General features: G+C 41.7%; 1 protein-coding gene across 4 annotated transcripts in view; it reads left to right on the plus strand.

Annotated features, from left to right (window-relative positions):
* CDHR4 (cadherin related family member 4) overlaps positions 1-24,389 on the plus strand; it is a 34,593-nt gene that overhangs the window by 6,859 nt on the left and 3,345 nt on the right. For 2 of the 4 annotated variants that reach the window (XM_089526471.1, XM_089526462.1), the window contains exons 3-19: positions 3,244-3,425; positions 3,908-4,067; positions 4,633-4,724; positions 4,990-5,085; positions 6,430-6,533; positions 9,098-9,231; positions 9,365-9,548; positions 9,904-10,054; positions 10,400-10,502; positions 14,534-14,749; positions 15,194-15,333; positions 16,899-17,043; positions 17,423-17,637; positions 18,080-18,219; positions 18,576-18,617; positions 20,362-20,446; positions 22,636-22,669. In XM_089526471.1, coding sequence (XP_089382597.1) covers positions 3,244-3,425; positions 3,908-4,067; positions 4,633-4,724; positions 4,990-5,085; positions 6,430-6,533; positions 9,098-9,231; positions 9,365-9,548; positions 9,904-10,054; positions 10,400-10,502; positions 14,534-14,749; positions 15,194-15,333; positions 16,899-17,043; positions 17,423-17,637; positions 18,080-18,219; positions 18,576-18,617; positions 20,362-20,446; positions 22,636-22,669 — 2,223 coding nt within the window. The remainder of the gene's footprint in view (positions 1-3,243; positions 3,426-3,907; positions 4,068-4,632; positions 4,725-4,989; positions 5,086-6,429; positions 6,534-9,097; positions 9,232-9,364; positions 9,549-9,903; positions 10,055-10,399; positions 10,503-14,533; positions 14,750-15,193; positions 15,334-16,898; positions 17,044-17,422; positions 17,638-18,079; positions 18,220-18,575; positions 18,618-20,361; positions 20,447-22,635; positions 22,670-24,389) is intronic. The other 2 variants (XM_089526482.1, XM_089526491.1) reach the window with 2 other exon arrangements.

A 24,389-nucleotide genomic window follows, 5' to 3' on the forward strand; every position in this document is an offset into this window, starting at 1 on the left:
ATAGAAGGAACACAATTCTTCCTGTGCTCGGTATAAATTCTTTCCACTAGCCCAGGCTGATCCTGCTTCCTTTTATTACTCCTCCTTTGACACTCAGCTCTCTCTTATCACAAGCCAGACATTTAATGCAAATTTTAATGCAAACCAGTTTGGCAGGGACAGTCCAAATGATTCCTTTATCATCTCACTTTTTATTCTACTTTTAAAATGTCTCAGTTTCTCTGTCTTCCTCCTGCTTCCCCCTTTGTCCTCAGTTTACTTAAATTGTTGCAAACTGAGGTCAAAATGCAAAAATACAGTAGTTTATACACGGAATTAACTCAGAAGTGGGAAAAGGAGAGGAGGGACAGAATCTTGTCCTTCCCACCAGGCTCAGAAATGAAAAATAAACACTTTGTCTTCAGTAGAAAGATATTGGGTCAGGCAAAACAACAAAGCCAAATACCATCTGCCAGTTCCTTGCAAAATCACAGAGAGAAAAAGCAAAATTGCAAAAAGCTAATCTTTTGTAGCACAGTTTTTCCTTCAACCAAGGCCTCCCAGCAGCACAACACCAGCCTAGTCTGGGATTTTCTGGCCTATATAGGTTCAAAAACTGGGCACAAACTGGCTCAAATTGGGATATACTGCAATAGTCTGGGACAATCAGACATAAACCATTGTTGGTTCTCTTGTAACTCATCCTGTTTCACAAGCCAACTTTCAGCACAATCTGAAGACGATGCACCAAGATGTAGCCTAAATACATCTTAGTATGGAAGCAAAAATCCGGATATAGGTATTGTCAATACACTGAGCACTTTCCACACTGAAAAAATAACTCACACACACAGTTGATGATTTCATCCAAATCTTTGGAGGTTCTTTATCTTGAGTTGCAATATAATACACATATTTACAAACTCTCCTCTGACTTTCATCAACTTCTCCGTCTGTTGTACATTATTATTATTATTATTAACCTTTATTTATAAAGTGCTGTAAATTTACACAGCGCTGTACATACAATCTTTTTAATTGGACGGTTCCCTGCCCTCAGGCTTATAATCTAAAAAGACACGACACAAAAGGAGAAGGGAGTGGTGGAGGGGAAGGGGATGAGGTCCAGCAGTTCCTCTCTACCTCCAAGGCCTGGACCAAGGCAGGTGGACTGGAGGGAGGGCTTGGCTTCATAATGGATGGCTAATCTTCTTCCAGGGAGGCCTGTTGGAGTTAGCCTGCCTCACTAGTAGGATAATACATATAAAATACATAGCAATACAGGAAATGATTCAATAAAACAGGCAACAAAAGAACATCAAATAGCAAGTGACAGTTATGCAATGCCCGGGAAAGCTTCTCTGAACAGGATGGTCTTCAACTCCGTTTTGAAGCTGGTTAAAGAAGTGATGGCTCTTGTTCGCGGAGGAAGAAGGTTCCAGGAGTGAGGGGCAGCGAGTGAAAAGGGGCGAATCCGAGATGGGGCAGAGGAAATCCTGGGCTGGGACAGCAGACCTTGACTACCAGAACGGAGGGCCCGAGTGGGAAGGTGAGGAGAAATAAGGTCTGATAAGTAAGGAGGGGCCAGTCCATGGAGGGCTTTAAACATTGACAGCAGGAGCTTATACTGAATGCGGAAAGGGAGGGGGAGCCAGTGAAGGGATGCCAACACAGGAGAGGTATGGTCAGAGCGGTGGGCGGATGTGATAATGCGTGCAGCTGAGTGCTGGACAGAAATTAAAGGACGGAGGTGAGAAAGAGGAAGCCCAGCCAGGAGGACGTTACAGTAATCAAGTCGTGAGATCACTAGGGCATGGACCAGGATCTTGGCAGTAGAGGCGGAGAGAAATGGTCAGATTTTGGCAATATTGTATAAAGAGAATCTACAAGCCTTGGCTGTGGTCTGGATCTGAGGGATACACGACAGAGAAGAATCAAAGATAAAACCAAGACTGCAGGCTTGCTGGACTGGTTGAATAGAAATGTTGTCCACAGAGACAACATCAACAATCCACATTGATCCACCAGCCCACATGTGTGTTGTCTCCTGGCCCACATATACTGTGTTGGTTATGGGTCATAATCTAGTGCCACACAGCATGATGCAACCTCTGCAGTAAGTTTGCATCGTGCCATGTGCTCTGACTCAGCATTCTATGGCAGTCCCACAGGATATGATGCCACCTTTAAATCAAAATATTTTCAAAGTTGTTTAAAGAAATATTTCTCCAACAGGTTAATCCCATAACACAATAGCAGGGTCATATGGGGAACAGTGATCTTTTAGAGAGTGATATTTGTCAGGGATGGTTAGTGGAACTTGTTGCTGAAGTCTTTTATAGTCCAACATAGTAATTCCACCTGTGGCATTATGCTGCAGCAGGACATTCATTACCCTGTGAATATATGCAGTCGCTGCAGCTCTTCTCCTCCCCCATGGGATATTGGAGAAACATTTGGCTGTGTACCCATAGCCAGACACAAAGTGATTACATCCTCTACAGCAGTCTCCTAAGATCCTACAGAAAGCTCAGTGAATGATAAAATCATTTTGCTTGTGGCTGTGGGGACATAGACTATTCACTGATTCCACTCTGCTCTCACCAAGCATGGAATGACTGGGAGAGGAGGCTTCAGCACCTCTATGGTGGGCCTAGGGAGCTTTTGTCCAAGGAGTTTATCAAACGGGAGGAATTTCTCTTAAATTTGAATGAAAAGAAAGTGGGGCCAAAACACATTCACTTAAAGTCGCTAGTTTTGCGCAATTACGTAAATATGCATTGCATTCAAACTGTCTCCCCATTGCCTGAAAATAGCATGCCATTGCCCGAATTTGCATGTGGCAGTCTATCACGCAATAACGTGAAACCACATGATTGCATTCGGACTGACTTCCCATTGCCTGAATTTGTGTGTAGTGGGTTATCACGCAATAACGTTAAACCCCATGATTGCGTTCAGATTGCTATTGGATTATACTTCCAATTCCCCTTGTCTGATAAACTCCATCATGTGAAGGAAGAAAGGAAATGCAAACTTCACATCCACCAAAAAGAGACAGGTGCAAAGCTTTGTCAGTTTATAGTTCTTGAAGGCACAGAGTTCCCCCCCCCCCTTAAAGATGCTAATATGTAGTGTAGGTTATAATTCCATCCAACTATGTCACATTTATGGAGAATGTTTTAATTTCAATATGCCTAACATTGCTCCAGTAACCTATGCTATGGGATCTATACTCCTTCACAACTGTCTTTCCTGTTGTAGTGCTTGATGGCGTCCCAAGAACTGTGTGGCTGGAAGACAATGCCACTCCAGGCACTACTGTGGCCAACTTCACTGTCCAATGTGCAAATTCTAGCCTTACAGCCAGAGTAATTCAAAAGAACATCAGCCCCATGACCTCTTTTTTCAATCAACCAAACATCTTATCTGATGGCAACTACCAGGTACCTGTGGATTTGTGGAAGTTTAATGTAATATTTCTGAATTTTCTCGGATAAGGAGCTGTGATAATCCATGACATAACAGGGGAATTTCTTCTCTGTATTGTTCTGTTTCAGGGTTTGGAGTAATTTTATGGCCCTGAGACTAATGATTAGATAATGTCTTTGTTCCACATGGTTGCATGGTGAAGTTTCCATGTCAGCAAAGTGACTAAACTCGGTGCTGTACCAGAGCCCTGAATAAGTTATATGAGTTAGATTTTCCCGACAGACCTAAAAACATGAAATAAATTTCTTGTGAAAATCCAAGTTTTGTTTAACAAATCTTAAGCCTGCCAGAAGCCCCCATTGTCTTCATGGGGCAAGCATTGCCAAAGCGATGGAGATGCGGTAGTAGTGTGGTAGGAGGCAGGGTTGCAGGGCTCTACTTCTTGATGGCTTAATGTTTAGGGAACTGTGCTGAAATTCTTTCTTTTGACTGCCAGGTGAGCCTTGGCCCTAGTGCTGCTTTGGATTTCCGGCAAGTGAGTCTGTATATCTTGACATACAGTGCACATTGTGCAGGAGAATCGGATGAGTTTCAGCTGTTCATCAAAGTCACTCCATCAGACAGATTAGAGTGCGGCAGCCGATCTGCTGACATAGGTAAGGTTGCTTATTTTAAATTTACCTGAGGTCCTGACATGCTCAGCCTAAGTGTCTCAACTTTAGCCTTGGTGACAAGAGTTTTAATATAGATCTGCCAAGCAGGTGAGGGTGGGGTGAAAGCTGACCTCCATCCACATGGAGCAGATCATGCTGTACATGGCATAGACACTGGTCTCTTTCACAGTACATAATTATAGCACTTTAATTGCTATATTGTTATCCTATGGAATCCTGGGATTTTCAGTTCAAGGAAGGGCTTTTATAATTCTCTGTCAGAGAGCTCTTGTACCTCACTGAACTACAAGTCCCAGATTTCCCAGGGTGCAGCCACAAGAGTTAAAGTGGAATCCTCATGCTGTAATTGTGCTGTGTGAAAGAGACCATGGCCTTTGAAAGAATAGGGAGGTAGATGTGTATGGCAGTTAAGGACTTGTACAGGCTCTCAAAATGCTAAGGAAGAAGAAGGGGCCACTCCTCAACCAGTTACTCCAGTGGAGCCAAAGAATTACATTCTGACTATACAGGAATCTATGTGCTACTTCCGTCTGCCTTAATGTTTCAGGAAGGGTCCCATTACAGGTTCCAGAAGATATTACTCCAGGGGCATTTATCTACAGACCTGTATTGAAGAGGAGAGGCACACGTACCTTGAACGTAAGCATTGTGGTTTTGGGAAAATGTAGGGAACATGCTTATAGAAGGATTTGTCCTCACATAAGAAGGAGGGGCATGGACCGATGGAGGCTGTCTGGGAAAATTAATTTCTTGGTGTTGTAATTGACCATGGGAAGATGACTTGAGAATATGGGAGGTAGCTTCTACTAATGGTGCCCTAGGAAGGAGGAAAGAGAGAACAGGTTCTGGGCCTGGGTCATTCTGTTTTATAATTAGCCTAGGTGACTTTACCTTCTCCTCACAGTTTGCAATTGAGAATGCTTCTCTGCCTTTCCAAATAACTCCAGATGGAATAGTGTGTGCACCTGCTGCAGGTTTCAGTCATGAGCAAGCTAGCAAGGTATGTGCCATCTTGCCTTATGCATACCATCTGTTTGGCCAGTGTCACATCTGTCACTTCTCCATGCCATCCTGTTGCAGTCAGTGGATTTCCGTTCCCAAGTCTATCAGGCCCAAGTCTATCCTCATATCTAATTTGTTCATAACTTGGTTGCCACTGTGAAGCTACTGTAATGCTTTTTATCATTTCAAGTTTCAATATTGTCTATTTTAAAGGGAACTGTGCCTTCCTGTTCCTGGACCCATGTAGAGTTCCATTAGCAATGGTATATTTGGAGTCAGGGCTGGACCTTTTGATTAGCAGGGATGGTGATGATATAATATTCCACACCATTCAGGTTTTCTTGTTTCCTATGAGCTTAGCCAAAGTGCCACATGCTAACCACTACACTGCCCTTTGCTGCTCACTATTCTATAACATAAAAAGGAGAAAGGGAGTGGGAGAAAAAAGGAAACGTGGGAGCAACTTTAAGACTGGTTTTTAAAAAATTTTAGCATGGACTTTCAAGGATATAAACCCACTTTTTCAAATGCAGTACAGATGATATTAAGGCCTCAAGTATCAAGCATATTTATAGAGTTGTGGGACTGGGAGAGAATGTGATAGCATAATTGTTGTGTGCCTTCAAGTTGTTTCTGACTTATGGAGACCCCAAAGAAGACCTATCACAGGGTTTTCTTGGCCAGATATTTTTCAGAGGAGGTTTGTTTTTGCCTTCCTCTGAGGCTGAGACAGTATGACTTGCCCCAAGTCACCCAGTTGGTTTCCATGGTCAAATGGAGATTCCAACCCTGGTCTCCCAGTATCCTAGTCCTACACTCAAATCACTACACTACGCTGGCTCTCCAATAGTAGAAAAGCGTAATAGAATGATGTAATAGTGTGACAGAATGTAATACATTCTATTCCATTGTATAAATATGTTTTATATCTGAGGCCTTAATACCACTTGGTACTGCATCTGAAGATGTGGATTTATAGCCACAAAAGCTTGTGACAAAATAAAAACAAGTTAGTCTTAAAGATGCTGCCATTTCCCTCCCCCCACTCCTTTTTATGCTGCAAAAGACTAATACAGCTGCTTCTTTGAAAAATACTCTATAACAGTCAATGGATCTTATTTAATTGGTATTTATGTTATGTACTGCAGTGTTTTGGGGCATGAGTAGGTAAAGATACAGCTATAGCACAGATATGGATCAACACTGCTGCCTGCACTTCGAAATCTGCTGTTACTTCAGTACTCATTAGGTCTCTTGGACACAATAGAACACCAAGATTCTGCTTTAGACTGCACCCATCCCTGTAGCCAGCAGATTCATAGTGTGCTGTCCTCCCTTGCAGATATTTTCAGTGGACATTGTGGTAACAAGCAGCGATGGGAAAAGCTGCCAGATACCTCTCTCAGTCCAGGTGCTGCCTGTTTACCATAACCAAGTCAATTTCACGTGAGTTGGGTAAAGCTGAGTGAACTGGGGGAAAGTGAAGCAAGGTATTTATTTATTTTATTTAATGAATTTATATACCACCTTTCTCCAAAATGGGATTCAAGGTGGCTTACTATAATTTAAATAGGATAAAACTAAAGCTGTGGCTTAGTGGTTAAGATGCCAGTTCTGATGATAGGAAGATCGGAAGGTTGGCAGTTTGAGGCCTGAGTGCTGCGTGATGGGGGTGAGCTCCCATCATTAGTCCCAGTTTCTGCCAACCTAGAAGTTCGAAAGCATGCAAGTGCAAGTCAATAAATAGGTACCACTTAAGTGGGAAGGTAACAGTGTTTGGTGCAGTCATGCTGGCCACCTGACTACCAGAGCAGTCCTCAGACAACACTGGCTCTTCGGCTTAGCGATGGAGATTAGCACTACCTCCTACAGTCGGTTACGACTAGACATTCATGTCAAGGGACTACCTTCATCTTTTACTTTTAAAGCGTTAATTACAAAAGTTAAAAATAATTAAATAATGATAATGTTAAAACGTAAGTTCAAACAAACAGAATAGTTAAAACCATTTAAAAAAGTATAATGGCTGTTAGACTCCAGTTTCCTTGCCCCCCAGTTCTTGAATCCTGAGATAGGATTAGTCTGAGTCACCCTTTCACTCCTTGTCAGCTGCACTACATGATAAGGAAGGAGCACATCAGAAGCTTTTACAACATGTTCACACAGCAGAGAATGCCATGGTATAATTCTGACCATGTCTGACCACCTCTGGTCTATGAATTACAGCCCAGCATCCTATGTGATAGGGGTGCTGGGTCTTTCTTGGCAAACCCCAAATTACTGTTTCCCCAAGCAATCATTTAAATTGTACGTACCTTTTTGAGGCTAGCTGAGCTTGAGTCAGGCTATTGATTAGGATCTTTTCCATCCAGAGGACTTGGGCAGCCCATCCATTTCCTAACTCAACCAGCTTGTTTCATATCATCTCATTCCCTTATGGTTGTTTTTGTGTCCCTCTTTAGAATCATAGAGTTGGAAGAGACCGCAAGGGCCATCTAGTCTAACCCCCTGCCATGCAAGAAATCTAAATCAAAGCATACCCGACAGATGGCCTGTCTCTGTTTGAAGATCTCCAAGGAAGGAAATTCCACCACTCTCCAAGGGAGTGTGTTCCACTGTTGAACAGTCCTTACTATTCTTAGTGTCTCTTCCACACACCAACCCCAAAATTCAGTAAAAGCTCCCCCTCCCCCCCTCCACACTCATGGAAGTGTCCAGTAGTAAATGTTTTGACATAAAATAGAGGGCAGGGCCCTTAACCTCTTAAAGCCTATGAAACAAGAAGAAGAAAAAAGGGAGGAGAAAAACTAAGTAAAGCAATATGAATTATTTCCAGTTTAAGTTTCTTTAAAAAAAATATGCTATTTCTCAATGTGATGTACCCATGTTGGGGGGGGGGATTTGGCTCCAGGGCTTCTAGGGCTAGTCACCACTGCTCCAACCAGGCAGAATCAAGCAGTGGGCCTCTAAAATCCTGAACTGTGACTTTTTATTCTGACATCCCTTCCTTCAAGAGGCCACTGCTCACCAGTCCCTGGGATAGAGATCTAGATTCTGTCTGCACTGGCCAGGTTACTCTGGGATCCCCAGAGTTGCCTTTACCTCCCCCCATTAGCTTAGCCCTCTGTTCTGATGCTAGGTGGCTTGTATGCATGGACATTCCTCTGTGCTACTCAGCACAGCTGTCAGTGCAGCGAGTCACTTATTTCTGTGGTCAGAACATGGCGCTTAGTTTTGGTCACATGGCTGGATACCTCTTCTGACCTCAGAGCGAAGTGACCCACAACAATTGCAGCTGTGCTGGATGGCACAGTGGGACACCCATGTGAACAGCTGCTTGGCATCAGTATGGAGGGCTCTAGATCTTCCAGGAAGATCCATAGCAACTGGTGAGTTTTTAAAAATCCACATTAATGGTGCTATACTCTGGGTTTGGCATTGAACGGCCTGGACATTATCCATACTGTTCATGCCAGACTCGGAGATTCGTCCCTGCATCATCCAGTCTCCCTGCTGAGAAGACAGGAGGAGGCTGGTTTATTTGGGCTGTGCAAATAGGCTCTAGTTTTATTATTATTATTAACCTTTATTTATAAAGCACTGTAAATTTAGAGCTAAAATTGAATATAATGGATGGGTTTACTCCCTATTCTGCCCCATTGGACTTGAGAAACACAAACTGAGCAGTGTGGAGTGCAGTCCTTTCTGAAATACCATCAACCACCATGGTATTTCTGGCTGGACCACTGCACTTCCAACTCCACTCTCTTTGCTTAAGGCATGGATTAAGAAGGGGCCCCACAGGTCCTCTTTTCAGTTCATATGTACTTCTAGATTTACACTGAGCAGTCAAGATTCAAGTCCCCATAGTGTGACACTGATATAAAATTGATCTTACTTATTCCTCTATATTATCTCAGAACATTGGTCTCTAAGTATGGTTTGGCAGATAGCACATGGCAACTTCAGGCTCAAAAGGAGGAATTTATACTGTTTTCTTCATAATACAGGGAATCATCAGTAGCAAAATCTGTTTCGGAAAACACAGGTCCCCTCCAGGAGATTATACAGGTCCGAGCCAGTGGGGAAAATGTGCTTTATCAGATCATCTCCCCAAGCACAAACTATTTCACAGTTGTTCCAGGTAATGAGAATGCAGGGATATATTATAACATCTACACAAAAAAGATCTGGAATTTTCTCTGATGGTCATTGACAAGTGTTTTCAAACTATCTCTTGACCTGAAAGGGCTGGCTGATCTCAGCTTCTCTTGCAGAGACAGGCGTAATCAAGAATACATATAACCTAGATCTGAAACGCAATCCGAGCTTAGCTGAAACCCAGCTGTTGGTCAAGGCCTACAACAAACTTCATCCAAATGACTATGCCACCATCATGGTCAACATTACTGTAAAGCAGAAGAACCTTGAAGGACCACTGTGTTCTCCTGCGGTATTTGTGTAAGTCTCCACAGACAATAGAACCTTGCAGCAACATGAGACAGCAAAAGAATGTGGTTAAAGGACCAGTTGTTTCAGGGTGTCTCCCTATTTTTAGAGGAGGATCTCTGGTTCCTAATTGTTACATTTGGCTCTAAAAATTAAACAGTTGGGATCCTTTCAAACTTACAGCACTATGATTCCAGTTTAACTGCCATGGTTCCATCCTGTTAAATTATGGAATTTGCAGTTATGAGAATTGCAATGCAATTTAAGGAGAGGCACCTGAAATGCAAGGAGCAGGAGCACATGTCTTCTCCATTCTGATCTCAATTTCTTTCCTCCACCCCTTATGGCTATTTTGTTTAATCCCCAGAACTAACATTCCAGAGACAATCCCCACTGGAAGCACCCTGCTGACTCTGTCTTGTAATGATGCAGAGAATGGTAATAGTAGCCTTTGGTACCAAATGGAAGATGCACAAATCCCTCTCTATAGCTTTCAAATGGAGGGTCCAAATCTTCAGGTAAGCCCTTGGAATGGATCTTTTCTCACTTTCGGTTCAGTTAAGGAGAAGGCGGAATCACAAATAAAGCCTGAGACTTGTACATTCTTACTTATCAATCCATCCAGGTGTTGGTGCAGAGTTCAGTGTAATCTGTGCAGTTGTGGAAACAGTGAATTCTTATTCAATCCTTGCTAACATGAGGGATCTTGAGATTCACAACTGTGGTGGTTCCTGCCATCTTTCTGGACTGAGTATCTTCCTTTGGCTCAGGATATAATTAAGTCCTGGATGTGTCATTTGACTTTAGTGCCTGTGGAAAAATGACAACAGAGTTCTGACCATTTTCTGCTTGGGTTCTGGTAGGTGAATACCACTTTGGATTATGATTCAGCAGTTATGGCCAGTCTTTCTTTCCAGTACCAAGCTGCTATTCTGGTGAGAGACAATGGAAGTCCCCCAAGAACCAGTGAGTAGTAGTTCCACCCTGTCAAATTACTATTTAGATGTCACCCTTTCTTGACACTGAACACATGAGGTCTTGGGCTCTCAGGAGAATCTCTAAAGGATTTGCATATTGTGAAGTAAGGAAGAGATGACCTCACACATTGGTAGGGTCAAAAATAGCTGTGGGAGCTTTGTTGTTAAAGATAAATTTAATGTGTCTGTTGCCTGAACTGAGAGTAAACTAGTACTAAAATCTAACAGTTTGGGCAAGTGCTAACATGAGGCAAAACATGCTGAGAATCAGAGCTAAGTTCTAAGCAATGCTGTATATATTCTGTGTTCTTTTGAAGTGAAAATTCTGCAGCAAGATAGTTGATATTGTAGGCTCCACATTTCTAAAGATTACTTATCCTTGTTAATTTTAACTCTGATCGAAAGGATTGTCCTTGAAATATATTAGGTACTGACACAGTTTGAAGAACCTATTTTCTATATGTTTCACAAGAAATTGGGTTTTAGTTTTATAGCAGAAGCTGACATTTTTTCTATATACCTTTCTCGTGTACCTATTGACTTTGTCTCACCTGACATCTACCTCGATTTTATAGTTTCCATTTGGCTTTTGTGAATCCTCATTCTACACAAAGATGCTTCCAAATGCATTGGTTCCAGGTGCTATAAGTAAAAAGGCATTGTGCAGTTATTTTGTCTTTTCTTTTTAAACAATTTTCTTAATGGGTAGAAAAAGATGGAAGAAACAGGGGCAAAAATGGGTGGACTACAATTGGAAGGTGACGTTGTCTAGATCACTCAGTAATTCCTTGAATAAGATGGAATGGTTGTATTCTAAAAGCCTAATCTGGCAATATCCCTAGAGACTTGATTTCTCTCACCTAGAGTTATAGACATTTAGAACTGGAAGGGAAGACAAGGACCCCTATAATGCAAGCATACATAACTAAAGCACCCCTGAAAGATGCCCATTCAATCTCTGTTTAAAGACCTTCAAGGAGAGGACATCATCCTTTAAGGCAGTCCATTCCATTATTGAACAGTGAAAAAAATATATGTTACAGTGAAGAAATGCTTCCTAGTGTTTATGTAGAATCTATTTTTTTGCAATTTGAATCCTTTGGTTCCATTCTAGTTTCTGGAGCAGCCAAAAACAAACGTGCTCCATCTTCTATATGACATCAGCTATTTAAAGATGGCTACCCCTTTGCAATATTCTCTTCTCCAGGCTAAACATACCCAGCTGCATAAGTCATACCCAACTGCATAAGGCTCACTTCCAATGTATTATATAAAAACTCTGTCAAGCCCCAACCCTAACCACTGGTAATCCAATCCACAGAGAGCTCTACTAGATACTTTAAAACTTATCTTTCTAGCCAGAAGGTCAAGAAACCTGTTTTGTTTTTGTTTTTGTTTTTAAAAAATTGAGAGCCCTGGAATGCTGCATTTATAAACCTAGTACCAAATTTCATGTTTGTTCAGTGCAGTTGTAGGATTATACAATATACACATTATTTAATTTATCAATTTTTGGAGAGAGAGAAATACATTTGGGCTAAACTGCAATCCACATCCCACTTCTCCACAAACCTGAAGAGGTGATGGATGTTGATTTGTCAGCTCTTGCCAGATAATGACACAGTGAATAATCCTTCTCATAGAGTATTCACCTGTCTCCAAGGGTTTCATTCGAATAGCTTTCCAATGAGGAAAAAATTATATAAGAAGAGGCCTTCTGGTTGGGCATTTTAGTGGCCTGACCCCACTGCCTAATGACTGATCTGAATAGACAAGCTCACAGCAAACAGTCAGACAGAGGCTCAATGATGGGCTTGATTCTTGCCAAGCGAGGATAGGAGAGGTATGGTCCTCCAGATGCTGTTGGGCTGCAGCTCCCATTGTCCTTCACCACTGGCTGTGTTAGCTAGGGCCAGTGGGAGTTAGAGGCCAACAACATCTGGAAAGCCACAGAGTCCTCACCCTTGTAGGGATGTTGATAATGGCAAGCCATTAATGATTACTATTGAAAACCTAGAATGAGATTTAACCAAAGTTTAGTGCTGTTAAATTTGATTGATTTCAACCATCAACTGTTATACAGCACAGCTTTTTCTAACTTGGCCTTCCAGACATGTTGAACCAGCCAAATGATGATACTGGCTGGGGATGAATGGAATATGAATACAACACCCCTGGGTAGCACCAAGTTTCAGAAGAGTGGTATAGAGTAAAAAATGTTTTTCACCAATAAGGAAAGCATTTGAAAAGTCTGGAGAAATTCTACAAATCATATATTCTAATAAAGGATCATGTCTATCTGTTGCATTGAGAAGAAAAAAATGTGTCTAAATTATTTTGCACAGAAGCCAATTAACAGAGTACCAATAATTCTTGGCAGAGATTTAAAGGCTATTAAATGAAGCAATCAAAAGAGCAGTTTTTGGCTGAGATTGATTTGACCTTAGAACACGCCCCACAGACTGGTACATAAATGGAGACTGTTACAAATTTGCTGTGGACAAGCAGCAACTGCATGCGATCTGTGCCAAAAACTAAACAGAAGATGAAACAGAGAAGGGCCAGCATAGACCACCCTCAAAGGGCTGGATAATTCACTTTGCAAATAACAATTGATATGAGAGGGGAAACTTGTCAAGTGCCTGAAAGAAACAGAAACAGTAAAAACATACATACATGGGAACTGTGAGGATCTGTTGAGATTTTCGCCATCTGTATAAAATTAATGTCTGTGAAGAAGTTTCACTCATACATAGACTGTAGAAATCTTTGTTCCAAATGGATTTATGTCCATGGAACATGACTAGTAATTGCAATAGCACACACACACATGCACACATAGGGCAGGCTGAAGATCATTGATGTATAAGAGTATAATAGTAGAACAGTAAACTCTTGGACTGAGTTGTTTTGGATTGTAATGGGGGCAGACTCTGGCCCATCCCCAAACATATATGCACTCAAACTTCATAAAAGGTGGCTTCCCTTCTGCTTAATCCTGGGTCTGCCCAATCCTGGGTTTGCTCAATCCTTTATCAAGCTGTAGTTAGGAGGCAAGGTTTTTTAAAACAAAGAGATGCATTCATGCATTAGGAGTATTATCCTCACACCCCCATGTTTACCAGCCTACAGCCTCTCTCCTAAGGTCACTTTTTACTCAATCATTCATTAATTCAATTAATTTATATTCACCTTTCTCCCAACACAGGGCTTATAACATCAATTAAAGCACATCTAAACAAATTAAATATTATTTTTTAAGAATAAACTTTAAGCACCACTAGTTTATAACAACAGTATTAAAGCATTTTTAAAAATTCATAAAAGCACATACTTCCCATTAAAACACGATTCTGCAATCCACTGAGCTCATTGGAGGGAAGGCAAGATATTCGTGTAAGAAACAACCAACCTGAAGGGACAAGCTATAGTAGCTAGGGCAAGGTGCAGCCCTATGGCTGTCTTTGCGGCTCTCAACCACTCCAGGTTTCCTGGATAATCCTTTTTATTCCTTCTCCAGAAGGTAAATTGCCACTAGGAGGGGCAGTTCTTTGAAAGAGGTTGCAAGCTATCCCCATGCTATTTGACATTTTAAAAATTGAATGCTTTTTTAACTCAGAAGTGGGCTTCCAGCCACTTCTAGTTTTGTTCCTCATTTTTTTTTAACATTTTGGGCACTCAAAGTGGCCTTCAGAGTGTTCCAAGAGAAGATGATAGTTCCTAAAACTCTCTGTAAATGCCCACTCCATCCTATAAGAGGTAAATAGCAAGACTGTGCCATTTACTCACACTCCTTTTTAAAAATCAGGATTTCCTTCCCCTCCCCTCCATTTTAAATGCTATTGAGTCAGAGATGGGTTTAAGCCTATGAATCTGCAGTCAGCATGTACAATTTGAACTATTCCTGACATTTGTGAGTATATTTAGGCTGGCTGCTCACTCACCAGCTAGTTTCTAACCAGTGCCTATTGAATATCTGGCTACCCATGCTTCTTGGATTTGTTTTTGTGTGCATTACAGCCAGGGTGCCTGTGCTTGTGACAGTAAGGCCAGTGAATGAGTATGCCCCAGAGTGCCTACAACGGTTCTTTACCGTACCAGAGAATGCTGGCTTTGGTGACATCTTTGGCAATGCCAGTGGCACTGACCGAGACTATCCTTTCAATAACATTGAATACAGCATCCTGGGGGCAGAGGCTGGAGCTCCTACCCTGTTCTACATTGGGCGGAACACAGGTAAGAAAAGGTGTTTCTGCATGACATCTCCATTCATACAAACATGGTTTCCTCATAGCACCCTCTCCCCTATTTACTTACCTGTCCCTAGGACCATCCTTTACCTCTTGGCTCATGATTCAGGTGCCCTGTTTTGACCTAAAATGAAGTAGTATATTTCTGGCTTGGACGGTGTTTTGATTCTGCTCTCACTCCATCCCCAGGACCCTCCAAAGGCCTTTCCTTGGAGAATATGGCTCATGGAGTACAATACATTGTTCTCCATTCCTCTGGAGTCCATACTCAAGATCATTCCTTTTAAACTACTGCATCACATTCACATTAAATAATTTAAAAGATGGAAGGGAGAGTACTAACGATTAAAAGCAGTTCTCAACATGGGAGCTAGAAATGGTTGTTATTTGCAAACATGATGAACAGAGGCACCATGTGTATGTTTCACAGGGCAGCTTTATGTACTGGGGCCATTGGACTATGAAGAGAAGAAGGCCTATCACCTGACTATTAGCCTGAAGGACCTAGATAATGATGCAAACCCCCACACTCAGATGACCACACTGTGCAACATCACCATTAATGTACAGGTACCTGGAATACAGACTGGGAGAGTAAAGTTGATGCATGACTTTGAGAGCAACCAAGGCACACAGTACTCTTTGTCAACCTCCCCTAACCTCGTGCCCTTCAGATGTGTTTTACTGCAAACTTCATCATCCTCAGCAGACATATAAAATGGACAGGTTCTCTGAGCATGATAAGAGTGCTTTCGGTGGGAGATCAAGCTCATTTCTGAGGGGAAGGAGAGAAGACAGATGCATCAAAAGTGGCAAAATATGAGGGAGCTACCCTGTCTTAGTTGTATCAGTAAAAAGGGAAGAAGATAATGTTGGAGGAGGTACTGTATAGGCAATCTATGTATGATAAGGCTTTGACACTAGTGGGCACAGTAATCCCAGAATAAGTCTGAAGGTGCACAAGGTAGGACTGACATCTCAATTGCATAGTATTTTTACAGACAACGGGGCCTTGTGCGATAAGGCTCAGAGAGAGAACCATTTCTTTTCTTATTGTGAAGCTGCTGCTGTTAGCCTCAGTAGGAAAGCTTCCCTTTGTGCTGATGGTAATGAATTGAAAGCCAGCATGGTGTATTGGGTTGAGTGCTGGACTACAGCTCTGAAGATCAGGGTTCAATTTCCCACTCAAGCATAAAAACCCTACTGAATCTCTAGCCACCCATGCTTCTTGGGCAAGTCACACTCTCTTAGCATCAGAGAATGGCAGTGGTAAATCTCATTTGAAGAAACTTGCCAAGAAAACTCTATGATAGATTTGCCTTAGTTTTGTCATAAGTCAAAAATGATTTGAAGGCACACAACAACATCAGCAATGAATTGGTGCCAATAATGAATGATGGGAAGTGCAAATGAACAAGTCTTTTGAAGCTCTCTGTTCACCAGAGCTTGAAGAAGTTACTTTTTATGAGTACAAATCCCAAAGAGCCATTCAAGATGGAGGATTGTGCAAGCTGTAATCTTTAAAAGTAGCTTTTCCAACACTGGTGTTAACACACTCAGGATAGAATCTCATCTGGCTCTTGATAAATTGCCAGCTGCAGAAAGTAATCTCCAATTCCCCACTGCCCTGGGCTGAATTCAGGTTCTACAAACATCTAAAGTTGGCCCTTCTTATACCAGATTTTTTATACACAGATTCAAGCATCCACAGTTTTTAAATGTTCCAAAAAAGTATAAATTTCAAATATCAAACCTTGATTTTCCATTTTTTATAAGGCACACCATTTTGCTCTGTCATTATATTTAATGGGACTTGAGCATCCATTAATTTTGTTATACATGGGGGATCTTGGAACCAAACCGCAGTGTATAACAAGGATCCACTGTAATGCAGTGCCATCCTTTGGTTCTTGTTAACTGTATGCAGAACACTGCAAATGGTAACAGGTCTGAAAATAATGAATATCCCACTTGGGGCAAGATGAGAAGCCTAATGCCTGAAAGAATCCCTGCATAAAATCTTGCTGTTTGACTATCATTCTGATTGCAAGTAGGAGAAGTAAATTTCAGAGCAGTCCATTCCAAAAACATTGTGGAGGCGTGCTGAGAAATATTATCCCTTTCTTTATCCTCAGGATGTGAATGACAACTCTCCTGTCTGTGACCCACCATTTTACGAACGTTCCATATATTCCACCCAGGCCAGTACCATAAGTGTTGTGCAACTTACTTGCACAGACAAAGATGAACGAAGTGAACTGATCTACAACATTGTTGGCGGTATGAAATGGATGAGGTAGAACATTAGGGTTCAGAATTAAACTGGGGTGGAGGCAAAACAGTGGTAGCTTTTGGGTTCAGTGAAACTGCTGAATAAGTCATATACACTCTGGGCTTGTCAGGCTTTAACAAGCTTGGGATGCATGGCAATGGCATGTGCTGGAAATGTGACCTTAATGAGAGTTTGGACTCTCAAGTTGGAAGGCAAGTAATGAGAATATGAAATATGTGAGCAGGAGGGGATAGCTTTCAGTTGGCCCAGGTTTTTGGGTTGATTTTTGACTAAAATATTTGGACTTATACATAAATATAAACAGTAGTATAAGACTCATATAACTTGCAGGGAAGTTGTAAACTTTGTCTGGTTCTGTTTTTCCAGGCAACACAAATGGGCGTTTTCGCATGAATGGTAACAGGCTTTTTCCTAACACCTTCTCCTACAACCGCGATGGTATTTTTGACCCCCTTACTTTTGAGCTTCTAGTACAAGTGACAGACAGTCATAGCACACCTCAGTTCAGTACCACAGCTGTCATTCTAGTCCATGTGATCCCCTGGACCACAACTGTGCCTACTACCACCACTACTACTACGGTGAGCGGATAGATGCAGACATGCTGCAATCATGAATCCGTTGTTTAATCTGAATTGCTGGAGTTTCTATGCCTTTACCATGCATTGTTTATATCCGCAGCCCTCTAAGCACTCTAAGTGTGTCCATTATGGATGTTAATCTTGTTGCCTCATGATGTTGATGGCAGAATAGTACTGTGATTGATGAACTGCATTTAGATATCGATAAAGGAGCATGATCCTACTTGCTTGGACTTCTCAGTAGGTTTTGATACCAGATCTTCAGAGAATTTTTTGTTTTATATAGTTGTTTAATTTATAATAGGACTCAGGCTGAACCAGCTCCCTCAAACTCCACTATTTCAAGGACTCTGTGGGCTTTCACAAGTAGAGCCAGGTTAGGCTAAACCTTGTCTACAGCTATGTAGTTCTGTAAGCTAGACTTTCATTTTTATGATTCCAGGCTGTGGCCAAAGAACCCATCATTTTGCACAAAACTAAGGAATACTGGGCACCAGATCCCTGGTTTGTGATTGTTATTACTCTCACTGGAGTCCTTCTCCTTTCTACTTTGGGTTTATTGTTCTGGCAGTTCTGCTGGAGGTGAGTTTCCATCAAACCTTCTGTATGTGTTATTTCTTTGATGTCAACTGCAGGCTCATATTTGGGTCACTGATAGTTATTCTTTCCATGGTACATTCTGGAAAGGGATTCAGCTACAGGCAAAACTGAGCAATCCTTAACAAGAATCTGGTCTACTTTCATACAAAGTGCTACATCACTCTCCTTGATACTCTAAAACTCTTGAGTGTTTGCGATCACTAACATGCCCCCCAAATCTTTCCTTTACTTTTTGCTCAACAAACATTGTAGCTTGTTGTTCCACATGACTCTTACTGTGATTGGTTATGATGAGAGGTCTTTTCTCAGAGTTCACACCTCTACTGTTTGGATTTCAGGAAAACCCCAGGAGAGATGTCCCAGCCCTTACTGCAGAACAAGTAAGAACTGCTGTGGTTGGCACACAATTCTATACATTGTGGGGAAGTGGTCATTCTCCTTGAATATCTTGAAGGGTCTGACTTACAAGACAGAAGTAGAGAAATAAGCTAAGGAATCTCTCATGGCCTGTCACATGCATAGAAAAAAACTTTGTTCCTACTGATCTTTTGAATTACAAAGTTTGGATTACTTATATTTTGGATTACAAAACAGCAATAGGAACAAAGTTTCCCTAGGCATGTGGCAGCATGCATAGGCCCTTACTATAGGGTTGGGGTTGAGAAATATATGTCAAAACACCTGGAAGGTGGAAGGCTTCTCATTCTTAGACTGTAAGTTGTCACAGCTATTTGCCACACACTACTAAGCAGGTCCCAGTTGATGTCAGTGGTATTATTGTTTGTTCAGCTATTGTTTACCCAGCATGGAGCAGGAACACCATTTTTTGGAGAGCAGTATATGTTCTGTATTATATCTGTAAAATAATCTGTACCAAATTGGAAACTCAGCATCTACATTAAGGATGCACCTCTATTGATCCATTTTATACACACGTTTCATATACACTTGCTTATTTCCATCATTTTGTTTCTACTGGTTATGGGGAAGAACAGTGAGCTATGCTAGGCACTGAAAGCTTATCCTCTGGCCACTGGAATCCTACTGATTTTCTTCACCTTAAGAATTTTCTTCAGATACTATTCAACATAATTCTGAGCCCATATTTACAGTTATATAGACACTTGTCTTTTAAATTTTAATTTTAATTTAATTTAATTCAATTTAAAAATAGTGCTCAAATTATCAGGATTCTTCCTGTACTTGCTATCTATATCTCTTTTCAAACAGTATTCTCACTGCAGAGCATAAGCAGTTCTAGCTATATTCACTTAGATCTTATAGCTGCCACTGTTATCAAGCTTTGTGATAAAGCACTGGGGTGACTGCCATTTTCCTGGCCATCTATCTGCAGCCTACATAGTGTTCTCAAGCATGGACCTTTTTTAGTTGTCCAAAGCCTTTACTATAAATCATGTGAAAAGTACAACCCATGGGCTGCATGAGACCCCTGGGAATGCTTTTTTGGTCCCCAGGGTCCCAAAGGCGTTAAAATATTTTTGCTCCAAGATGCCCTCAAGGTGATTTGGAGGGTGCTTCCACCACATCTGGAAGACTGCAAAATTTTTCAAAAATACTGTTTTGCCCCAAAATGCCCTCTAGAATGTGTGCAGAGCATTGTCACCATGGCCCCCCCCCCCCGGCCTTCCAACTAATTTATTTCCAGGAAGGGTCTTTTTTGAAACAGGAAGTAAGTTCCCATATCCCTTAGAGGATGTTTTAGGGACAAAAAAATAGTTTTGACTTTTTATGTGAGAGTGGGTAGGGTGGGCGGTAAGGTCCTCCAAGGTCCCCACCCCTTATCCCTCCAGAGTTATCTATTCCTGCTATAGATGCTATTTGTAGAGTTGATTTTGAAGATTTGAGAAGGCTAAATATTGGACTCACACCCTGGTCCTGGTAGTAATGGAATGATTAGTTATTAAGAACATACTGGACTGAAGAAATGTATGCATATCTGGGCCAGAGCTTGAAAAAAATTATATTTGGACTACAAGTCCCAGAATCTCCAAGCCAACATGGCCATGGGTCCAAGTGAGCACTTTGTGTGTTACTGGTCCTGGCAGATTACCATCAGGATGCTAACAGGGTTGCTCCGCTTAATCTGTCTCTCACATTTTTCAGGGTTAAAGGACTGGAAAGAAATTACATCATGACAGAAGAACCAAGCAAGGAGAAAGGGAAAGGATCCACTGAGGTGTTTAGTCTGGTATGGCATGCCTGCTTTGATTCCCCCCACCCTCCACCCCAAAGTGAGATTGTGCTTAGACTCTACTAAATAAGGCTTTCAGATAGTGACAGTAATCCTTGAGGTGATCCTGCTCTTCTGTTTCATAGTATCTTCCATGTCTGACAGCCATGGGGGTGCCATAATTTACAGAGTGCCTGCTTGATGGGATATGCATGTCAAGAAAACCACCGGGAAGAACTAAACAAATGTTCAAAAAACAGTAAGAGTACAGTTAGCCCTTCTTATAGACTGATTTTTTATACACAGATTCAAGCATCCACGGTTTGAAAATGTTCCAAAAAAGTATAAATTTCAAATATCAAACCTTGATTTTCCATTTTTTATAAAGGACACCATTTTGCTATGTCATTATATTTAATGGGACTTGAGCATACACGGATTTTGTTATCCACGGGGGATCTTGGAACCAAACCCCAGCGTATAACAAGGGTGTTTATGACATGGAGTTTTTTGGAGCTTTTTGCAGTTCAGATCTGACATGACTGCGGGTCCAACAATGCAAATTCACGTCGTAACGTTAATGTATTATCAGATGCGATTCCTTTCTGTGGGAGCGCCTTCCGTGGCGCTTCCGCAGTGATTCCAAAGTGACTCCTCATTTTGATGAATTCAGAAACAAGCTAATTCACCAAAATCTGCTTCAAAGCTCACTTCGATTTCACTTCGAATTGGTCTGGTGTGGAAGATCACTCTGATGTCGCCCCCCCTTGACCCTCTGCATCCTGCTCCTTCATCCCCCTCCTCCTTCTTCATGCCATCTTGTCCTCTCTGCCACCCTGCCACCCATCTCATCATCTCCTGACTGCTCCTTCATCCCGATCCTGGCCCAGTGACCCCCTGTGACCTATCCCATCATCCCCTGACTGCTCCTGCATCCCGATCTTGGCCCCAGTGACCCCCTGCAACCTATCCCATCATCCCCTGACTGCTCCTTCACCCTGATCCTGGCCCCAGTGACCCCCTGCGATCTATCCCATCATCCCCGACTACTCCTTCACACCGATGAAGGATGACAGCTAAGGAGGGGACAGGGAAGGAGGACAGCATCCAGAGCCCCATTGAACATGCGGAAGGGTGCCGATTCGAATCGCTGAACCCTCAAAGTATGTTCCAGTGTGGTAATACAATGTGCGCTCACCACACTTTGCTTGAATCCGCAACATGTGACTTGTCTGGAATCAAACTGACTCCTCTTCTCCTTCTATTCAGAAGGGCAATGGAAAAGCAACCAGGTGTGATAAAACATCACATTTTAACGTGAATTCGCATTGCTAGACAGGAGTGACTCCAGATCTCGTGTGAAAATACACCACGTTTCGCGTTGCTAAAACAGGAGTGACTGCGGATCTGAGCTGCAAATCCCCCATGTGCGATAAGGCCCAAGGGTCCACTGTATATTCAGTATTATGTAATACCATATGCATCAGAATATAAAGAACACATTAGCAACCAATTTTAGTGAAGGGAAGCCAGTATAATAAGCAACAATAAATATCTAAAGATGGGGGGGGGGGGGGACACAATTTATAACACTGTATAACATAGCAGAAGGAAAATCTGAATTTAAACTAAAAAAGCACTATCCACATCTATATTTCGCTCTTCCCACTCTGATAACTGGAGTGCCCTCCTGTGGCACATAGTGGAATGGAATAACTATATCCTGCTCACTTTTAGAGAACCAGGTAGTGGCCGAATAAAAAGGAGGAAGGGAGTGGGAGGGAAATAAGGGAATGTGGCAGCACCTTTAGTGGTTTTTATTTCTGCATAAGCTTTCTTGGATATTAGTCTACTTCTTCACATGCAGTACAGAGTGGTAATAAAGTAAATAAAGCATATTTACACAGTTGTGGGAGTAGGATGGAATGTAATAGGATCCAGAAGAATGCAAATCCTGATCCATGTCCAAAATTTTCAAAGGGCTGCATAAGGTGATACGGGTCTTTCAGATGTTTAAATTGGACAGTTAGTGTTGATGGGTGAAGATAGTGTCAGAAGCTCTTCCAGGTTCAAGCATTGTTTCTTCTTTTTTGTGGTGCTGCTCTCTGCCTTTCTCAGTTGTGTGGGGTGGTGGGATGGAGAATGAGGATCATGTGAGACTCTCTCTCTCATTCTCTTTCCCATCTCTTTCTTTACCTTCCTTATAGCCACACCAGTTTGATGGCCGTGCTCAAGACCCTGGTAAGTTTAATCTCTGGTTTGTTGTTTAATTCTTTGAAAGACATCTCAAGCTTCAGGAAGGCAGCATAGTTGTTCCACCAGCCAATCAGTACAACAGATGTAGACTAGTCAACTGACTCGGATTCAAGTTGGACTCAAGTCACCTCAATGACTCAACTTGGACTCGACTCGACAATAAATGATGCATTGACTCAACTCAACTTGTAACGTGTATGCTTTTAGCAACTGACTTGCTGTCATCATTCACTTGTGTGTTTCTCAGAGGGGAACAATAAATACATTAGGCAATGGGCTTGAGGTGTAAGGATCGTTCTAAAGCTTTTCAAAGGCTTTAGAAGGCGCCTCTGATGTTTAGCAGAAGCAGGCTGCCAAGCAGATCACAATCCTCACCTCAAGCCCATTACTAAACATCCAAGTAATGCACCCTGCCTTGGATTTTTTCTGTTAAAAGTTGGCTCCCAGACTTGAGACTCAACTTGAGACTTAACTTGAAAGTATCTTGCAAAGACTTGAGACTTAGCTTCAGACTTGACTTGAAATTTGGAATAAAAGACTTCAGTACATCAATGGAAATTGCTCTCCCTTTCCAAATCTGCTCTTTCATATCTTCATCAAGAATGGCCATATTGTCCTGCAGTAATTAGAAAGAGGCTGAGAAGTGTATTTGATTTCATCTTGTAATGTGCTCCCATCATAGCAAAGCAGCAAAACCCCATCATATGTATAACTGGGTCTTATGCACATAAAGCAGCCTAATCTCCTTAGGCCATGGAGACTATCACACAGGGGAAAATCAGGGGATTAAAAAGGCATTTCCCTGGAAAAGTCATGCGACTGCGGTGAAGATTTTCACACACATTGCAATCTGAGAGGATTTACCCTAAGAAGAACCATGAATAATAATAATAATAATAATAATAATAATAATAATAATAATAATAATTTATAGCCCGCCCAATCACAAGGAATCCAGGCGGGTTACAGCAATAAAAATACAGAAAATACAATAAAATACAATACAATAAGATAAGATAAAAAGAGAGTGACATAAGTCACAGAATTCACAGATAGACCTGATGGCACTGGGCCTGACTTTTTCACTCCCTCCTAGGTCTGATGTTGACAGTAGGTACAGAGGGAGTGAAATCCCGTGAATGGTTTGTTTCTGGAGCATTCCTGGTGCTTTCCAGGATAAGTCCTCTTAGATCACAACATTGTTTGAAAATCTTTGCTGCAGTCAGCAACTTTTCAGGGAAAATGCCTTCTTAATCCCCTGATTTTCCCCGTATGATAGTCTACCATGATGGGCTAATTACATTATTGTGCCGTGTAGATGCCTTCTGGCTGCAATGGCTCTTGGTCTGGAAATTTGGATTTAGAGGTTTTAAATGAAAGGAATATAGGCATGAATCATAGGAGGGGGCCTTCAAAAAATTCCTGCAGGTCAAGATGCCACAGAACCAGGCCACCTGTGCCTCTATGTTTGTAGTTGAAATTTCTAGCAATTCTGGGATCGCTGTTTGCTTATCAAGCTGCCAAGCTGTATAGGGCAACAGGCTGAGATCTTTTAGATAGATATTTCCAGCAACCATGTTATATTTTCTGAACTGTGGTGGAACTCCTTGATACAGTAAAGCACCAATAGTCCACAGTCTGAGCTGGTGTGTTTTTTGGTTGTAAAATTAGTTCATTTTTCCGCTCTATAAGTGCAGTACCTTAC

This window comes from Sceloporus occidentalis, unplaced genomic scaffold (genome assembly GCF_023333645.1).
Source record: "Sceloporus occidentalis isolate IW3139 unplaced genomic scaffold, rSceOcc1.0.p SCAF_1, whole genome shotgun sequence".
Lineage (NCBI taxonomy): Eukaryota > Metazoa > Chordata > Lepidosauria > Squamata > Phrynosomatidae > Sceloporus > Sceloporus occidentalis.